At 36.1% G+C, this 18,156-nt stretch overlaps 1 protein-coding gene across 1 annotated transcript; it reads left to right on the top strand.

Moving 5' to 3' along the window:
• The first annotated feature begins 411 nt into the window (after positions 1 to 411).
• Positions 412 to 819, top strand: LOC141522882 (endogenous retrovirus group K member 25 Pro protein-like). The gene has a single exon (XM_074236272.1). It carries the CDS (start codon positions 412 to 414, stop codon positions 817 to 819), a length of 408 nt encoding a protein of 135 aa, XP_074092373.1.
• Positions 820 to 18,156: the final 17,337 nt, after the last annotated feature.

Raw genomic sequence — 18,156 nt, 5'->3', positions numbered from 1 at the left:
AAAGTTCTGTAGATCTAAGAAAACATTGGTTCCGGGAAACGGGAGGAGGGGCCCTCCCCATGGGGGCCCCGACACCAGAGCCTATCCAATTACAGTAGCCTCAGAGATGCCCATGGGACCAGACCCGGAACCAAAAGGTTTGCAGGAGCGATATCAGAGGGAACTACAGAACAAGCGGATCTAGGTCAAACTGTTCTAACAGTTGCTGAGCAGGGAAAGGAAGAGGATTCATTAATAATCACCCCCTGGAGTACTGCCTCTATAGAAGTGGTCCCGGACACATTTCCCCGACTAATAGTGGGTGCTACAGGATATTCTCCTGTACTTGTCCACACCCAACTACTGCCATCTGGTGACACTACTCTATACCTTACCAACCCACACTGCTACCCAGTAACCCTTCCCCCTGGCATGGCTATTGGCCGAGGAATATCTTTGCCATGGATTGAGAGTGAGAGTGTCCCACAAGTAAATTGGTGCACTGAAGTTCCATTACAACGGCCCATTATACGGATAAATATAGAAGGTAAATTAGTGTCAGGAATGATCGACACTGGAGCTGATGTCTCTGTTATTGATTCAGGACAGTGGGACCCTTCTTGGCCACTTATGTCATCTACCACCCCTATTTTGGGGGTGGGAGGCCATCAAGGGGCTAGAAAAGCAGAGCGTCATTTGAGATGGAGTTATGAAGGACAAAGTGGTTTTATTCGTCCCTTAAAGATTACGGGACTAGGCTCTGCCCTGTGGGGTAGAGATTTGTTACATCAGTTACAATTGTATCTTACCACCACTGAACATTTGGCAACAAACTCCTAGGGGCTACTGCTATGGTGAGCTGCCCAAATATTACTTGGAGGAGTGATAACCCTGTGTGGGTGGAACAGTGGCCCCTTTCTACGGAGAAGCTCACCGCATTAAAAGATATAGTTAAGGAATTATTGTTACAACACAGAATTGAGCCTACCACCAGCCCTTATAATTCTCCAGTATTTGTAATAAAAAAGAAAGTTGGCACCTGGAGAATGCTTATTGATTTACGGGCGGTGAATAAAAGAATGGTCCCTATGGGCCCGGTACAGACGGGTCTTCCTTCTCCTGCCTTTATACCTAGAGAATTTGTTAGAAAGATAATAGATATTAAGGATTGTTTTTATAACATTCCCCTTCACTCTGAGGAAAGGGATAAATTTGCATTCTCCGTACCATCAAAAAATTTTCAAAGCCCGTCAATCAGGTATCAGTTTACTGTATTACCTCAGGGAATGGCCAATAGTCCAACTATGTGCCAAGCATATGTTGCAGCTATTGTTCACCCGCTGCGCAGTAAGTACCCCAAGGCCATCATAATCCATTATATGGAAGATATTCTCATGGCTACTAAGCAAGCCACGGAGCTAGAAGAATTAACAAAAGAAATGCTCCTTTCCTTGAGTAAATATGGGCTTCAAGTGGCTCCTCATAAGATACAAGATACTAGCCCTTATCAATACCTTGGTCACAACCTTAGTGAAGGGAGGGCATCTAGAATACCCCCAAAGGTGAATTTAGAGAAACGTAGTACCCTTAATGATTTCCAGAAACTTATTGGTTCCATACAATGGATACATTCTACAGTTCCTATTCCTGATGATTTGATGTATCCTCTTTATGATATCCTGAAAGGAGATTCCACATTGACCTCCCCCCGGTATTGGACCCCACAAGCCAAAGAGGCCATGACACAGATTTTGTCCAGGTGTCATGAGTCTATAGTTCAATTTCATCCTGAGCAACCTATATTTGCTACCATTTTAAATCAAAGGTCACATATTGGTTGTCTCTATCAAAAGCCAGGTGTCATAGAATGGCAATATTTCCAGAGAAGTAAAAGAAGCATCCCTTGTAAATTTACGATGCTGGCCAATTTATTCCTAGCTATGTCTGATCGTTGTCTTTGTATGTTTGGAAAATATCCTGTTTTAAATATTTGTGCTTCTGAAGGTGCTCTTCGTTATTTTACTGAATCTATCCCTGAATGGGTTGCCCTACTCACTTCATGTGATGTCATCATTCTTCCATTACCCCCAACGCTGCGTGGATGGGACAGTCTTCCATTACAACCCCCACCACGAATTATTTCCCCTACCCCTGTTGATGGACCAAATGTGTTCACAGACGCCACCAAAAATAAACGGGCAGCCTTTTACATCCCACAAAAGCAAATATTGTGAGTTTTTACCACTGAGTATACCTCAGCCCAGAAAAATGAACTCCTTGCTGTTACACGTGCTCTTGCTTATCTTGCCAACGTGCCTGTTAATCTTATCACTGACAGTCTATATTGTGCTACAGCACTTAGAGAACTCCCTACAGCTTTTATCAATCCTCCTGTTAGTACTATTGCTACTTTGTTAGCAGACCTTCAAAATCTTCTCCTCTCTCGTCATTGTCCTGTGTTTGTGCTGCACATCTGTTCCCATGTCTCTACTATCAATCCTCGTGTTAGTACTATTGCTTCTTTGTTAGCAGACCTTCACAATCTTCTCCTCTATCGTCATTGTCCTGTGTTTGTGCTGCACGTCTGTTCCCATGTCTCTACTATTGGGCCCATCTACAGTGGTAATGATACGGTAGATGGAGCATTGCTATGCCCTTTACTTTCAGAAGCCCATCAGGCACATGATAAGTACAATCTCTCAGCTCGTTCTCTTCGTCATCTGTATGGCATCACTAAAGATCAAGCCAGGGACATAGTGAAACGATGCCTTGGCTGTGCTCCATTTCGTCCCCCACCTATTGATTGTGCTATTAATCCCCGCGGAGACCATCCTAACGCTTTATGGCAGATGGATGTTACCCACTATGGGAAAACCCTTATTCATGTCTCCATAGACACCTTTTCTAATTTTGTCATGGCGTCAATTCAACCTGGTGAGGCAGCCCGCCATGTTATAGCACATCTTTTAACCTGTTTTTCTACTTGTGGAGTTCCTACAGCCATAAAATCAGATAATGGCCCTGCATATTCTTCCAAGGCATTTGCAAACTTTTGTCAAGAACATAAAATTACTTTTTTTTAAAATTAAAAGTAATAGTCTTTAGCTTTGTTCAAACTCCACAATTATTTCTCTGGATACAGATGCTATTCTCCATCACAGATAACCCAAAATTGTGGCTGATTGTTTCACTGAGCAAGTATATAAGGGTTGATCATCATCCCCATGTTGCTGTTAAGGTGTACAATGTTCTATCCCTCCTGGTTTCTAATAGAACAATATTATTCCTACATATATATATATATATATATATATATATATATATATATATATATATATATATATATCACATTTTATTAAGCCATTCTCCAATTGAAGGACATCCCCTAGATGTCCAATTCCTTGCCAATACAACCAGAGTTGCTATGAATAATTTCATACAAGTGATTCTTGTACAATTTTTCATGATCTCTTCAGGGTCTTAGACCTAGTAGTGGTATAGCTGGATCAATAGGTATGCACATTTTTTGGAACCCTTTGAGTGTAAATCCAATTGGTCTCCAGAAAGTTTGGATGAGTCACAGCTCCACCAATAATATATTGGAGTCCCAGATTTCCAACATTCTTTCCAACAGTGATCATTGTCCTTTCTGGTCATATTGGCAAGTCTGAGAGGTGTGAGGTTGTATTTCTCTAATAATTCATGATTTACAGCAATTTTTTATATGACGATGGATCACTTTGATTTCCTCATCTGAAAATTGCCTTTGCATATCCTCTGACTATTTTTCAATTGTGTAATGACTTGTTTTTTAAATTTGACTCAGTTCTCTGTATATTTTAGAAATGAGTCCTTTGTTAGAAATACTAGTTGTAAAAATTATTTCCCAATTTCCTACATTTTTTTTTTATCTTAGTTATGGTTGTTTTGACTATGCAAAAGTTTTTTCATTTAATATGATTGAAATTATTTAGTTTGCTTTTATTGATGTTTTCCATCTCTTCCTTGGTCATAGGTTTGTTATTGATATAATTAATCATGCTGAGATTTTTTCTAATATTGAACAACCCTGCATTCCTGGGGGAAAAACCTGTTTGGCATTGTATATTATTCCTAGTGATAACGTGCTAGTGATAATATTGCTTTGGTCATATTTTAGTTAAAATTTTTGCATCTATTTTCATTAGGGAAATGGGCTTATAATTTTCTTTCTCTGTTGTGACTCTTCCTGTTTTAGGTATCAGCACCATATTGTTGCCATAGAAAGAATGAGGCACAGTTGTATCTTCACCAATTTTTACGTATTAAGATTATATAGAAATAGAACAAATTGGTCCTTGAATGTTGGATAGAATTCACTTGTGAATCCATCTGGCCCTGGAGAATTTTTCTTAGGGAGCTCATTGATGGATTGTTGAATGTCTGATTCTGACATAGGTTTATTTAGTTATTTAATTTTCTCATTATTTAAACTGGGCAATTTAGGTTTTTTGGTAAATATTCATTCAATTCACTTAGATTTTCAAATTTATTGGCATACAATTGAAAAAAGTTCAGAATTATTACTTTAATTTCTTCCTCATTGGTGGTTAGTTCTTTTTCATTTGTGATAATAGTAATTTGGCTTTCATTTTATATATAATTGAAGAGTTTTAATGTTTTCCTTCTGACACTTTTTAGTTACATTTCCTCTCAGTTCAGTGATTTTTTCTCCATATATTTTATTTATGTAAGAATTTTGAGATATAATATATCTCCAAATAACTGCTTTGGTGGTATCACAGAAGTTTTGGTATATTGTAACATTGTTGTCATTGTCTTGGATGTAGTCATTAATTCTTTCTATGATTTGTTCTTTGATCTACTCAAAAATGACATTATTTTGTTTCCAAGTAATTTTAGGTCTATCTCTCCATGTCCCATTATTGAATGTGATTATATTTCATTATGGTTTGAAAAAGATGAATTCAATAGCTCTACTTTTCTATATTTGATTATGAAGATTTTGTGGCCTAGTACATGATTAATTTTTGTATAGATGCCATGTACTCCAGTACATAAAGTATAATCCTTTCTAATACCATTCCATTTTGTCCAAACATCTATCACACCTAAATTTTAGAACATTCTATTTATCTCCTTAACTTCTGTAGGAGGCCGCCCCACAGCATACCTGCTGGCCTTGCAGGACATGAGATGAAGTCCCGTAGAGCAAACTCCGGGATATAGGCCAAGGCAAACCTTGGTCGCCTCAAGTCCTCAGCCACAAGGAAACTGGGAGGCGCCCCCATATCTACCCCTCCAAATCTACCCATCTACTTCTCTATTTCACCGATCCCTCGCTTGACAAATGTCCGCATAGAGACAGTCGACAGAAGCAATGCAAAAGGCTCAGGCCAATCTGATATAGGCCTCAGGAGATCCTCCCATACCCTGCTTATGCATATAGAATATAGCATATAAGCTTACAGAAGCAGAAATAAATTGGACTCAACCCCTGATCACCTGTGTGAGTTGTCTTTCTTCAGCAGTCCCTGACAGTCTGCAGAGGGAAAAGCCCTGCCTGACAACAAACTTCCTTCTTGTTTATTTTATATTTAGTCTTATCTATTTCCAAGAGTGGGAGGTGCAGGTCTCCTACCACTTTGCTGTCCATGTATTCCTTTAATCCATTCAGCTTCTCCTCTAAGAATTTGGATGCTATGCTGCTTGGTGCATACATCTTTACTATTAAAAGTATTTCATTGTCTATGGTACCTTTAAAGAGGATATAGCATCTCTGTTTTAATTAAATGTATTATTTCAACTGCTTTGTCTGAGATAAGAATTGCTATGCTTGTCATTTCATTTCAGCTGAAGACTAATGTATTCTGCTCCAGCCTTTTACCTATGCTCTCTCTTCTTCAAATGCATTTCTTGTAAGCAGTATGGTGTAGGATTCTAGTTTTAATCCACTCTATTATCCACTTACATTTTATGGGAGAGTGCATCTTTATCACATGCAAATTTATGAATACTAACTCTTTATTGCCGTCCATGCTCTCTTCCCTCCATTTATAATTTTTCGCTTTTGTCGAGTATTTTGCTTCTGAATACTGCCTCCTTCAGTGTGTTTGCCCCCTTCTTTCTGCACCCTTGCAGGATTTACTCCTTGATCAGATAATTCTGGAGTTTGGCCATAATATTTGGCATCCCTTTCAGGAGGGGATCTATGTATTTTTTCTTTTTCTTTCTTTTTGTTGGTAAGGTTCTTGCAAGGCAGTGGGCTTAAGTGGCTTGCCCAGGGCCACACAGCTAGGTAATTATTAAGTGTCTGAGGCTGGATTTGAACTCAGGTACTCCTGACTCCAGGGCCAGTGCTCTATCCACTGCACCACCTAGCTGCCCTTATGTATTCTTTCAATGACTCTTTTGCCCACTTGTTTCAGGATATCAGGTCAGTTCTCCTTCACTATATCATGCAGTATCCTTTTTTTTTCTTCATGGATTTCAAGAGGTCCTATGATTCTTAAATTGTCTCTCCTAGATTTTTATCCTGGACAGTTGTTTGGCTGATGAGGTATTTTCTATTTTCATATTTTTTATTTTAACAGATTCTTGACGTCTCATGAAGCCAGTAGTTTCCATGAATTCCAATCTATTTTTAAGAGAAATTTTTTTTTTTCATTTTGTACCTCCTTTTCCAATTATGCAACTCTATTGTGGAAGGAGATGTCTTTTTCCATTTGCCCAATTGGATTTTTGAGAGAATTCTTTTCTTTTTTGCAGTTCTCCAGTTGCATTTTGAAAGGATTTTTTTTTGTTGTAAGATGTTGATTTTCTATTCTATATCGTCAATTTTCTCTTGCATTCCTTTTGTCCATTTTCTATTTTATTTTTAAACTCCTTTCTAATCTCTTCTAAGTAGGCTTTCTGGGCTGGAGTCCAATTCATATTTTCTCCTAATGCTTCAGTTCTCTCTGAGTTCAGAGCCTTGTCTTCAAGATAAGATTATTTTTTTAACGGACCCATTTTTGTGCTGGCTTCTCTTCATTTTGGGCCCTTTCCCTAGGGTCTTGTGTTGGGCTGGATGGCTTACAGACCTTCAGTGTTGATATCCCAAGAGGCTTTATCCACTCCAGGGGTTAGTCAATGGGCCATCCTACAAGGGCTGTAAGAAACTTTCTCTGTATTGTCAGTGATGTTGATTAGTGATCTATTCCCTAGGCCTGGGGATTTGTGGTTTCCAGGATCTACACTGTCCTTACACAATTCGGGTTGGGCCCTCAGGCTAGAAATTTAACCAACTTAATCCACAATCAGTGCTAGTGGAGATTTGATGCCTAGACCTGTGGGGATTGCCATTCTGTTTGTTCTGGAGAAAGTCATATTCTCCCATAGGAAAGGGGTAGGGGATCACATCTGTAAAGAAGGAACTCTGCTGAAAACATGGAGGTCCTGGCCAGGTATTCCAAAACAGCCAAATTGACTGGCTAGATAGACTGGCCCATCCCACTGGAGCTCTCTCACCTGCTACTCACACAGCAAATCCTCCCACCTTTCTTAGTTCAGTCCCCATACCCTTCCCTGGGTTCTCCACTCTGCCCCTGGCATACTCATGCTCTCCTATGACATACCTTACTGTAGTGTTCTCCTCGCTTCTTCTCTGGGTTCTGTGGATCCAAAATCTGTTAAGAGGCTTGTTTGATGAAAATTCTGAGGAAAATCCAGGAGAGTTGAAACAATGCCTGACTTCTCTCCACCATCTTGTCCAGAAGTCTCAAAGTCATTTTAATTTGCATTTCTTCTATCTGTAATCTTTTGGAGCATTTTTTTCATATTATTATATGTACTTTTAATTTTTTCTGTTGAAAACCATGTATCAATTGGGGAATGACTTATAAACTTATAAATTTGTTTCAGTTCTCTAAATATTTAAGAAATGAGGCTTTACCAGAACCACTAGCTGTAAAAATTGTTTCCCAGTTTCCTGGTTTCCTTCTTAGCTTGGCAGTATTGCTTTTACTAAGGCAATCATTTAATAATTTAATATAGACAAAATCATTCAATTTGCAATTCATAATGTGGATCTGAAAGATAGGGTATTTCTTAATTTGTTAATTGGATTTTGGTATTGTCTTTTATGTCTAAATACAATATCCACTTGTGGGTCTATATCTAGATTTTCCTTAATATTTTCCAATTTTTCAAACACTTTTGTCAAATAGTGAGTTCTTATTTCAGAAACAATGTCTTTGACTTTATCAAACAGTGGATTGTTGTAGTCATTTTTTCTGTTTCTTTTGAACCTATCCTAATCCATTAGTTCATTACTCTATTAATCAGCAGCAGGTGGTTTTAATGATTGCTGGTTTATAGTATAGTTTAAGATATGATAGAGCTAGGACACATATCTTGACATTTTTTTCATCAGTTCTCAAGGTTGTCCCTTACCCCACTCTGTTGCCCTTGTGCTGGGTCTATGCTCTCTTCCCTGAGCATGTCCACACTTCCTCCCCACCTCCACCCCCCATGACAGACATTGATAGAAGATATTCCCCTCTGTTCTCCTATGGGGTCTGTGGATCCAAAATATATCAAAAACTTGATTCATGTTATTTCTGAGGGAAAGCCCAGAGAGCTTAATATAGTCTTTGACTTCTCTGTCACCTTGACTGGAACTCCCCTATAATTGATTATTTAAATCCAATTTAGGATGTGTATTATTCCCTCTCTTGGCCAAATCTATTAAGTAGGATTTAAGTAGTATTTACTCAGTGTTCACATCCTCCCTTCACTCCTTATATTGTTCTATGACTTTGTACCTCTTCACCTGGTGTTGTATAGCTTTTATTTCTATGTTTTATTTTGTTTAACACTCTCTTGTACTTCCATACCTTTTGTCAAAATATTCCTTTTATCTGAACTGATAGAACTAAGTTAATCACAGTACTATCAATCAAAGTACAATACATCAAATGCTAAGTAATTGTTAGTTTGATTGATTCATTAAGCAGCATTGCCTCATAGTCATTTAGTACTCTCCCCTCTTTTATCTCACTAGAAATACACTTCTTAAGAGTCATAAATCACCCCCTTTTCAAGTCCCCTCCATGGACACATAATCCTCATGAACCAAAACATCATGCAAAGTCAAATCAATGTATGAACCATTCCCTCTCCCCATCATATTTCTTCCAATTGTAGCCAAAGCATCAGGCAATGTTTTGTTATACAAGGATATTTCCTGTCCAATCCCTCTCTGTCCATTTTCTCCCTCCATCTCTGTAGTAATCCAACCTTAACCCCATGGCTCTCTCCAACCAAACTCTCTCCCACTGTTTCTTTAGCACCCCAACTATGGTACTGAAATATTTGTTAACTAAAGTATGGATTAAGGTAAAATCACTTCCTAATCTTTTTATTTCCTACCTTTATAATTAGGTTCGTACCCTCTGCAATTTAATAATATCAAGTCTCTAATGATTTTAATATAAAGTCTCTATATACTCAGTATTGGGGAATCTCTGAAGGTCTCACTTAAGAAATTTAGCATTACTTATAATACATGGAAGACACTGACCCAGGACCACTGAGCACAGGATGCCATCATGAGAAAATGTGCTGATTTCTATTAGCAAGGCATAATTAAGATATCTCAAAGGAAATGTGAGATATATGAGTTTAGAGTAAGCACCCCAAGAGTTCACCTGGACTATTTGTGTCTTTCCTGTGGAAGAGTATTCTCACTTATATGGTCATATCAGTCACAGTGAGACATACTATTTTTTGTCTCAAACACAATGATGATGTCTTTTGGGGGTTTCTTTGAAAATGGACAAGAACCATCCATACCCATATCCTCTAAGTACAATCTTTTCAACTATTCAACACTTTAACTATCCTAAGAGAAAAGCAGTTCTCAACTGTTATAAGCATTATCTTCCCTTGAAGAGTTGTATACAATTTAAAATTCTTGATCAACATTTGGTATTTATTTCTTTATTTATTTTTCCTCCTTTCTCTTTATATTTTTATTCATCTCTTGAGTCTTGTTTTTGAAGATTGAATTCTCTATTTAATTTTGGTCATTTTAGGAGGAAATTTTGGAAGTCTCCTATTTCATTGAATATTCATCTTTCCCCATGACAAAATATGCTGAATTTTGCAAGGTAGTAAATTCTTGGTTATGACCCAAGATCCTTTACCTGCTGAAATATCATAAATCAGGCCCTTTGATTTTTTCATGTTGAAGGTGGTAAGTCCTGTCTAATTCTGATTATGTTTCCTTTATTTTAAAATTACTTCCTTTGGGCTGTAATTTTTCTTTTATTTGAGAATACTGGAATTTGACTATGATAGTCCTTGGAGTTTTTATCCTTGGATCTCTTTCCAAAGGTGTACTGTGTAACCTTTCAAGAGTAATTTTTGTCTTCATGATCTAGTAAATTCGGAAAGTTTTCCCTAATAATATCATCAAATATAATTTCCTACTTTTTTTTGATCTAGGTATTATGGTATACCAATAACCCACAATTTATTTCTTCTGGATCTATTTTCCAGGTTGTTTGCTGTTCCTAAAAGACACTTTACATTTTCTTCAGTTTTTCCTCCAGCTTTTGACTTTTCTTGATGGGATCTTGATGTCTCATGGATTCATGAGTTTCTCTTGGTCCACTTTTATACTTTAGGGTTGTATTTTCTTCAGGAAGCTTTTGTATTCCCATTTCCAATTGCTAAATTTTCCTTTTTCCTGAATTGTATTGCCTTTCCAATTGGTTAATCTGAATTTCAGATGAATCACATTCCATCTCAAGTTGGTCATTTTTATTTTTTGAAGAATTGAATTATTTTTCAAGATGGTTATTTCTACTTTTAAAAGAGTTGATTTCAAGGAGTGGAGCCAAGATGGGAGCAGGAGAAGAGCTTCTCTTAAGTGCTTGTTCTCTCTCGCTATAATACTTCAAAATAAATAAAATAAAGACTCTTACTAAATTTTAGAAAGACAGATACCACGGAGGGATACAGTGAGGCAATTCTCCAACCCAAGGTAACCTGTAAAATAATGGAAAGACTCTACTCCACAGGGATAGAGGGGCAGCCATCAGAGTGAAGGAACTTCAGCCTCCCAGAGGCAGGCCCAGGGCATCTGAGAGCTGTTGCTCAGAGCAGCATGGATACAGTTTCCTGACCTACACCTCAGTGAACACTGGGCACAACTTGGAATATCAGCAGTGGGGGGGGGACCCCTGCCAGAGTGAGTGTGAAAGTGAACCCTCAAGGCACTCATCAAGCAGCATGGGCACAGCAGCCCAGATCCAGGAACTGGAAGCAGGCATAGGCAGTAAGCAGGAGTCCCCAGGCTACTGAGACTTGAGTGGAGTGGAGGGGAGAGTGTGTGGAGAGAGACTTGCCAGATTTGTCCTCTGTCCCTGGAACAGGACTCTGAGGCTCTGAACACATTCAGATCCTGATCACAGTCTAGGCCCCCAATAGAAAAGCAGGGTTCCCCCATCTCAACGCTGTGGTAGAGACCAGGAGGGAAGATAGAGCTTCACACACTGAGATCCTTGTGGGGTGTCTCCCAATAATACTCAAAAGCTCAGGAAGTACCCAAAGCCAGTCACAGTCTGGGGAAATGAGTAAACAGAGAAAAAAAAGAGGAACACCATTGAGAAATACATTGTCTATGATCCCGGCAAGTGTCAAAATGTTTAGTCTGAAGATGAGGAGTACAAACTCCAGCATCTAAAGACTGCAAGAAAAACAGAAATTGGGCTCAGGCTATGTATGACAGAGCTCAAAAAAGTTTTTTAAAAATAAAGTGAGGGAGATAGAAGAAAAATTGGGAAAAGAAATGAGAGAGATGCAGGAAAAAAAAAAAAACATGAAAAAGAAGTCATCAGCTTAGTCGAGGAAATCCAAAACATGCTGAAGAAAATAGCATGTTAAAAACTAGCATAGGTCAAATGGATAAAACTTCAAAAAAGTTATTGAGGAGAAGAATGCTTTAAAGAGCAGAATTGGCCAGATGTAAAAAGAGATAAGAAAGTTCTCTGAGGAAAATAAATCCTTGAGAAGTAGAATGGAACTAAAGGAAGCTGCTGACTTTATGAGAAGTCAAGACACAATATTTCAAAAGCAAAAGAATGAAAAATTAGAAGAAAATGTGAAACAGCTCATTGAAAAAATCAACTGATCTGGAAAGCAGATTCTGCAAAGATAATTTAAAAGTTATTGGCATACCTGAAAGTCATGATCAGGAAAAGAGCCTTGCTGGCTCCAGGTCTGGTGCTCTGTCCATTGCACCAGCTAACTGCCCCTATTATTTTTTTTTTTTCAATTTGAATTTAATTTTTTTTTCTCCTTACTTTATTGCTCATGATGGTCTATATTTTGGGGTATTAGAATATTTTATGGGTGGCTAGGTGGCACTGTGGATAGAGCACTGGCCCTAGAGTCAGGAGGACCTGAATTCAAATCCAGTTCAGACACCAAATAATTACCTAGCTGTGTGGCCTTTGGCAAGCCATTTAACCCTCTTGACTTGCAAAAAAAGAAAAAACTAAAAAACCCCAATATTTTAGTAATGTATGAGAAACATCATTTGTACAAAAGTAAAAATAAATATAACAAAGTAAATTAAAAATAAAAGACTTGATTTCTTTGACCAATTTTTCATAATTTTCTTGCAGGTTTTCATTTCTTTTTCAATTATTTTTCTTCCTTTTTTCTTTGGTTTATACTTACTTTTTGTTCTACACTATGAGGTTTGAGGTTTGAGTCCAATTTATAGACTCATTTGAGATTTCTTGTATGTGCAATTTGTCACTCTTTCTCCTTAAATTTTCCCAAATGATACTATATTTTTCCAATTACATATCATGAAAGTAATTCCACATTCATCCACATGCACATGCATATCTATAGGTTACATAATTCCCTTCTACCCTCCCTTCCTCTCCCACCTCCCCTCAATGACAAACAGACTGCAAAAGATGTTATATCTATCTATATATATATATATATATATATATATATATATATATATAATATATATATACACATACATAAATTTGTGTCTAATATAATTTCAGATTGGTAATTTTCTATATGAGGAATTAGTACTAAGGGAAGAAATAAAACAATGATACAGAAAAAAATAAGAGATATTTGAAAAGTGAAAATAGTGTTCATTCAGATTCTGTAGGGTTTTTTTGTTTTATTTTGTTTTACCATCCTCTGGATGTGGATAGCATGGTACATAATAGATCTCTCATGACTTTGGACTGCAATGAGGAGCTACATCCATCATGTTTGATGAATTCATAATGTTGCTAATACTATGTACAATGCTCTCTTGGTTCTACGCCCTTCACTCTGCATCATTTCCTGTAATTCATTCTATGATTCTCTAGAGTGCAAGAATTCATAGTTTCGTATAGCACAATAATATTCCATTAGATTCATATAGCATAACTTACTTTGCCATTCCTCAATGATGGACATTTCCTCAATTTCTAATTCTTTACCACTATGAAAAAACTGCTATGAATATTTTGGCAGATATGCAAAATTTTCCATTTTTATTATTTATTCTGGATATAGGCCTAGTATTGATATTGCAGCATCAAAGAAAATGATCAATTTTATTGCAGTTTGGACACAGGTTCATATTGGTCAACACAATAGTTGGATCAGTTCACAACTACATGAACAATGAATTAATGTACCAGTACTCCCACAATCTCTTAAAAATGGATTAATTTCTTTTTTTATCATTTTCATCAATATGATAAGCATGAGGTTGTATCTTGTAGTTGTTTTAATTTGCATTTCTGTATTCAGGAATTATTTGGAGCATTTTTAATATGATTATAAATAAATTTAAGTTCTTCATTTGAAAACGAATTTTTCTTACCCTTGACCATTTATTAATTTTTTAAAGTTTTTGCAAGGCAAATGGGGTTAAATGACTTGCTCAAGGCCACAGAGCTAGGTAATTATTAAGGGTCTGAGGCCGGATTTGAACTCAGGAACTCCTGACTCCAGGGCCTCTGCTCCATCCACTGTGCCGCCTAGCCACCCCCTTGACCATTTATCAATTGGAGAATGATTTGTAACCGTATTTGATTGAATTCTCCTTATATTTTAGATATGACACCTTTATCTGAATCCCTAGCTGTAAAAATTATTTCCCAGTTTTTCTTTCTTATCTTGGCATTAACTTTTTGGTTCAAAAACTTTTTTTTTTATTTAATGTAGTCTGTCATTCATTTTGCAATTTATAATGTTCTCTATTTCTTTGTTCATAAATAATTCCCCTTTCCATAGATATGACATAGTATTTATTTAAATAAAACTATTCCTTGTAGTCCTAGTTTGCTTATAATGTCTGTTATGACTAAATCCTCCACCCATTTTGATCTTATCTTAGCATAGGGTATGAGATGTAGGTCTAATCCAATGTTCTGTCATACTATTTTCTAATTTTCCTGACAGTTTTTTTTTTTTTTATCAAAGTGTGAGTTGCTATCCCAGAAGCTAGTCTCTTTGGGTTTATCAACTAAAAGATTACTGTAATAATTTCCTGCTATGTATTTTACACCTAGTTTATTCCACTGATCTATCATTCTATTTCTTAGTCAGTATCAGATAGGTTTGATGAATGATGCTTTGTAATATAATTTTAGATCTAGTAAGGCTAATTTATCTTCTTTTTTCATTTTTTATTAAACTACTTATTTAATGCCACAATTTAATGAACTAGAAGAAATTATAGCCATGTATGGTTTCTTACAGAACAACAACACTTCAGAGCATTCAAATATCATCAGTCCCCTTGTTATTCATGACCTTTTGTAGTCCCTTATAATTATGTTGAAAGTTTTCCTAATACTGTTAGGGTGTTCAGTGATGTTTGTTGAATTTTTTTTTCTGAGATAGGTTATTTAGATATTTAATTTTATCTTTTAACCTGGGAAATTCTTAGTTTTGTAAATGTCCATCCATTTCCCTTAAATTATCAAATTTATTGGTATATACTTGGGCAAAATACTTTGAATCAGTAATTTATTTTCCTTCTCATTAGTGTTGGATTCAAAATTTTCATTTTGAAACCAGTAATTATATTTCCTTCTTTCTGTTTTTAATCATAGTAATCAAAGGTTTATCTGTTGCATTGGGTTTTTTAATAATACAAACTCTTGGTTTTCTTTATTCAATAATTTGCTTGCTATTAATTTATTATTTTCACTAATTTTCAGAATTTCTATACTGGTACTTAATTGGGGGTTGTTAATTTTTTTTCTCTGTTTTAGTTGCATGCTCAGTTCATAGATTTCCTCTTTCTATTTTCTATTCATGTAAGCATATACGTATATATATATATATATATATATATATATATATATATATATATGTATATGTATATATGATGCTCCTCCAATAAACAGGGGTCACTTTACTCTCACTGAAACAGACCTCTAATCTGGATCATGGGCCTAGGATGCAGGTCCAGGGAGAGAAGTTACAATAACTCAACAAAACTAATTGCCATAGGGGAGCAGGGGATCCTTTTCACACTTTCATGGCAGAAAGCAGTGCCTGTGATCACCTATAGAGCAAAACACAGGCCAGGAGAGAAGTAAAATCTCTCCTTAACTCATATCACCTCAGAAAAACTGAAAGGGTGTAGATCACTAGAAGTATTTCTAAAAGTAACTGCAAAAATACACAGAGGTTTGAGACAGTGCAACCTCATTCCTGGAAGGACATTCTTTAACAAAGACTTAAAATCAAATTAGAAACTAAGAAAATGAGCAAGCAACAGATTAAAAAAAACATTTGATCAGAGAAAGTTACTATAGTAATAAGAATGGTAAAAGTATACTCTCAGGAGAAGATACCCAAATCAAAGCTGCTACAACCAAAGCTTCTAAGAAAAATAAGAATTGGTCTCACATCAAAGAAGAGCTCAGAAAGAATCTTGAAAATGAGCTAAGCAACATAGAGGAAAAAGTGGGAAGAGAAATGGAAATGATTTGTAAAAATCATGAAAATTTAATCAGCACCTTAATAAAGGAAACACAAAAAAGTACTGAAGAAAATTACATCCTAAAAACCAGAAGATCAAAATGAAAAGAAGATAAAAAGCCAAGAAGAAGAGTGGCTTAAAAAGCAGAATTGTTCAAATGAAAAAGGAGATGCAAAAGCTCTTTAAAGGAATTAATTTCTTAAAATATAGAATTAAGAAAAAAAGGGAAACTGATGATTTTGTGAGAAATCAAGGAACAATAAAAACAAAACCAAAAGAATGAAATAGTTTCTGGAGAGATAATTTTAAAAATTACTGGAGTAACTTAAAGCCATGAACAAAAAGAGCCTAGACGTAATCTTTCAATAAATCAACAAGGAAAACTGCCATAATAATCTAGATCCCAAGGATAAATTAGAAATGTAAAGAATTCACTGATCATTCCTGAAAAAGTTCCCCAAAAGAAAACAGAAAGAAATGATATAACCAAATTTTCGATCTCTCAGTTCGAAGAGAAAATACTCCAAATAGTCAGAAAGAAGAAATTGAATTATCCTAAAACCACAGTCAGTATAACACAATATTTAGCAACCTTTACATTTATATTTCAAAGGGCATAGAATACAATATTCCAGATGACAAAAGAGCTTGGATTATGACAAATACTCTAGTACACAGCAAAACTGATCATATTCTTTCAGGGGAAAAGAAGCAAATTCAATGACATAGGAGACTTTCAAACTTTCCTGATGAAAAGACCAAAACTGAACAGAAAATTTGATCTTCAAATATAAGGCTATATTAAGAACAAAAGAGTAAAAAAGAAAAGGCAAATCATGCAGCACTTATAGAACTACTTATTATATTCCTAAATGGGAAGATGATACTGATCAGGGTATCAGGAACTTTATCATTTATTAGGGCATTTAGAATAAGCATAGATTGGCAAGGCATGGGTAGAAGCAATGGCATTAAGTTAAAGAGTGAGAAAGAAATGTTCTGGGAGAAAGGGAAAGGGTGAAGTTCAATGGAATGAGGCATTTCACATAAAAGAGGGAAAAAAATGCCTTTACCATGGAGTGAGAGGAGAGAGGAGAGGTGAGGGAGAGTGAGTGAACATTGCTCTTATCAAATTTGGTTCAGAGAAGGAATAGCATGAGCACTCAATTGGGTTTAGTTACCCTTCAGGAAAATAGGAGGAGAAGAGGAAGTGGGAGGTGATAGAAGGGAGAGAAGATTGTGGGGGGGGGGGGAATCCAAAATGCTTTTGAGGAGGGATTGTTTAAAAAGTGTGACTTAAAAGAATAAATGTGGGTGGGGAAACAGGCTAGAGAACTAGAGTTAGCAATAATAATTGTGGGGAAAATATTGAAAAAAGTTTCTCTGATAAAGACTTTAATTCTCAAAAATGGAGAACTGAAACACATTTATTTAAAATAATAGTCATTTCCCAATAAATGAGGAAAAGATATAGATTTAACACAGTTTTAACAATGTTATTTAATGACCAATTATAAAAAGTCCCAACTCATTATTGATTGGAGAAATGTAAATAGAAACAATTCAAAAAAACTTCCTTATAACTCGTGGATTGGCTAGTAAGACAGAAGAAGAAAATGACAAATGTTGGAGGGGATTTAGGGGGGAAAGAGTCATTAATGAATGTTTGTAGGAGTGGGGAAATGATTTACCATTTCTATAGAGCAATTTCGGACCATGCTCAAAGGTCTATAAAACCATGGAATTGGTTTTAAGGAACTGGAAATTGAGGGAATGGCCACTCATTGGGGAATGATTGCACAAAGTGTTGTATGTGGTTATGATAGAATGTGAGTTTTTTTTTTTTTCTTGGTGATATAGTTTTCCTCATTTTATTTTATTTATTTTTTAAGATTTATTTGTTTATTTTTTAACATTACCACAATAGTATTGTTGTAAAAGGAAATATAGTTTACCTTCACCTCACAAAGAGAGAGAAATCTCAAGAAAATTAAAATGAGAGGGAAAAAAGTGTGCTTCTGCCTGTACTCAGAAACCATCAACTCTGTTTTTGGAATGAATCCCATTATCAGTCCATCAGAGAAGATGTTACAATATTTTTCCCACAGTTGTTATTTCTAACTGTATTTCTCTCCAACCTATTCCTCCCCACCCAAATTTAT

Source organism: Macrotis lagotis, chromosome 4, assembly GCF_037893015.1.
Source record: "Macrotis lagotis isolate mMagLag1 chromosome 4, bilby.v1.9.chrom.fasta, whole genome shotgun sequence".
Taxonomy (NCBI): Eukaryota; Metazoa; Chordata; class Mammalia; order Peramelemorphia; family Peramelidae; genus Macrotis; species Macrotis lagotis.
Note: the sequence above shows the minus strand (reverse complement) of the source record. Positions and strands in the feature narration are given on the sequence as shown.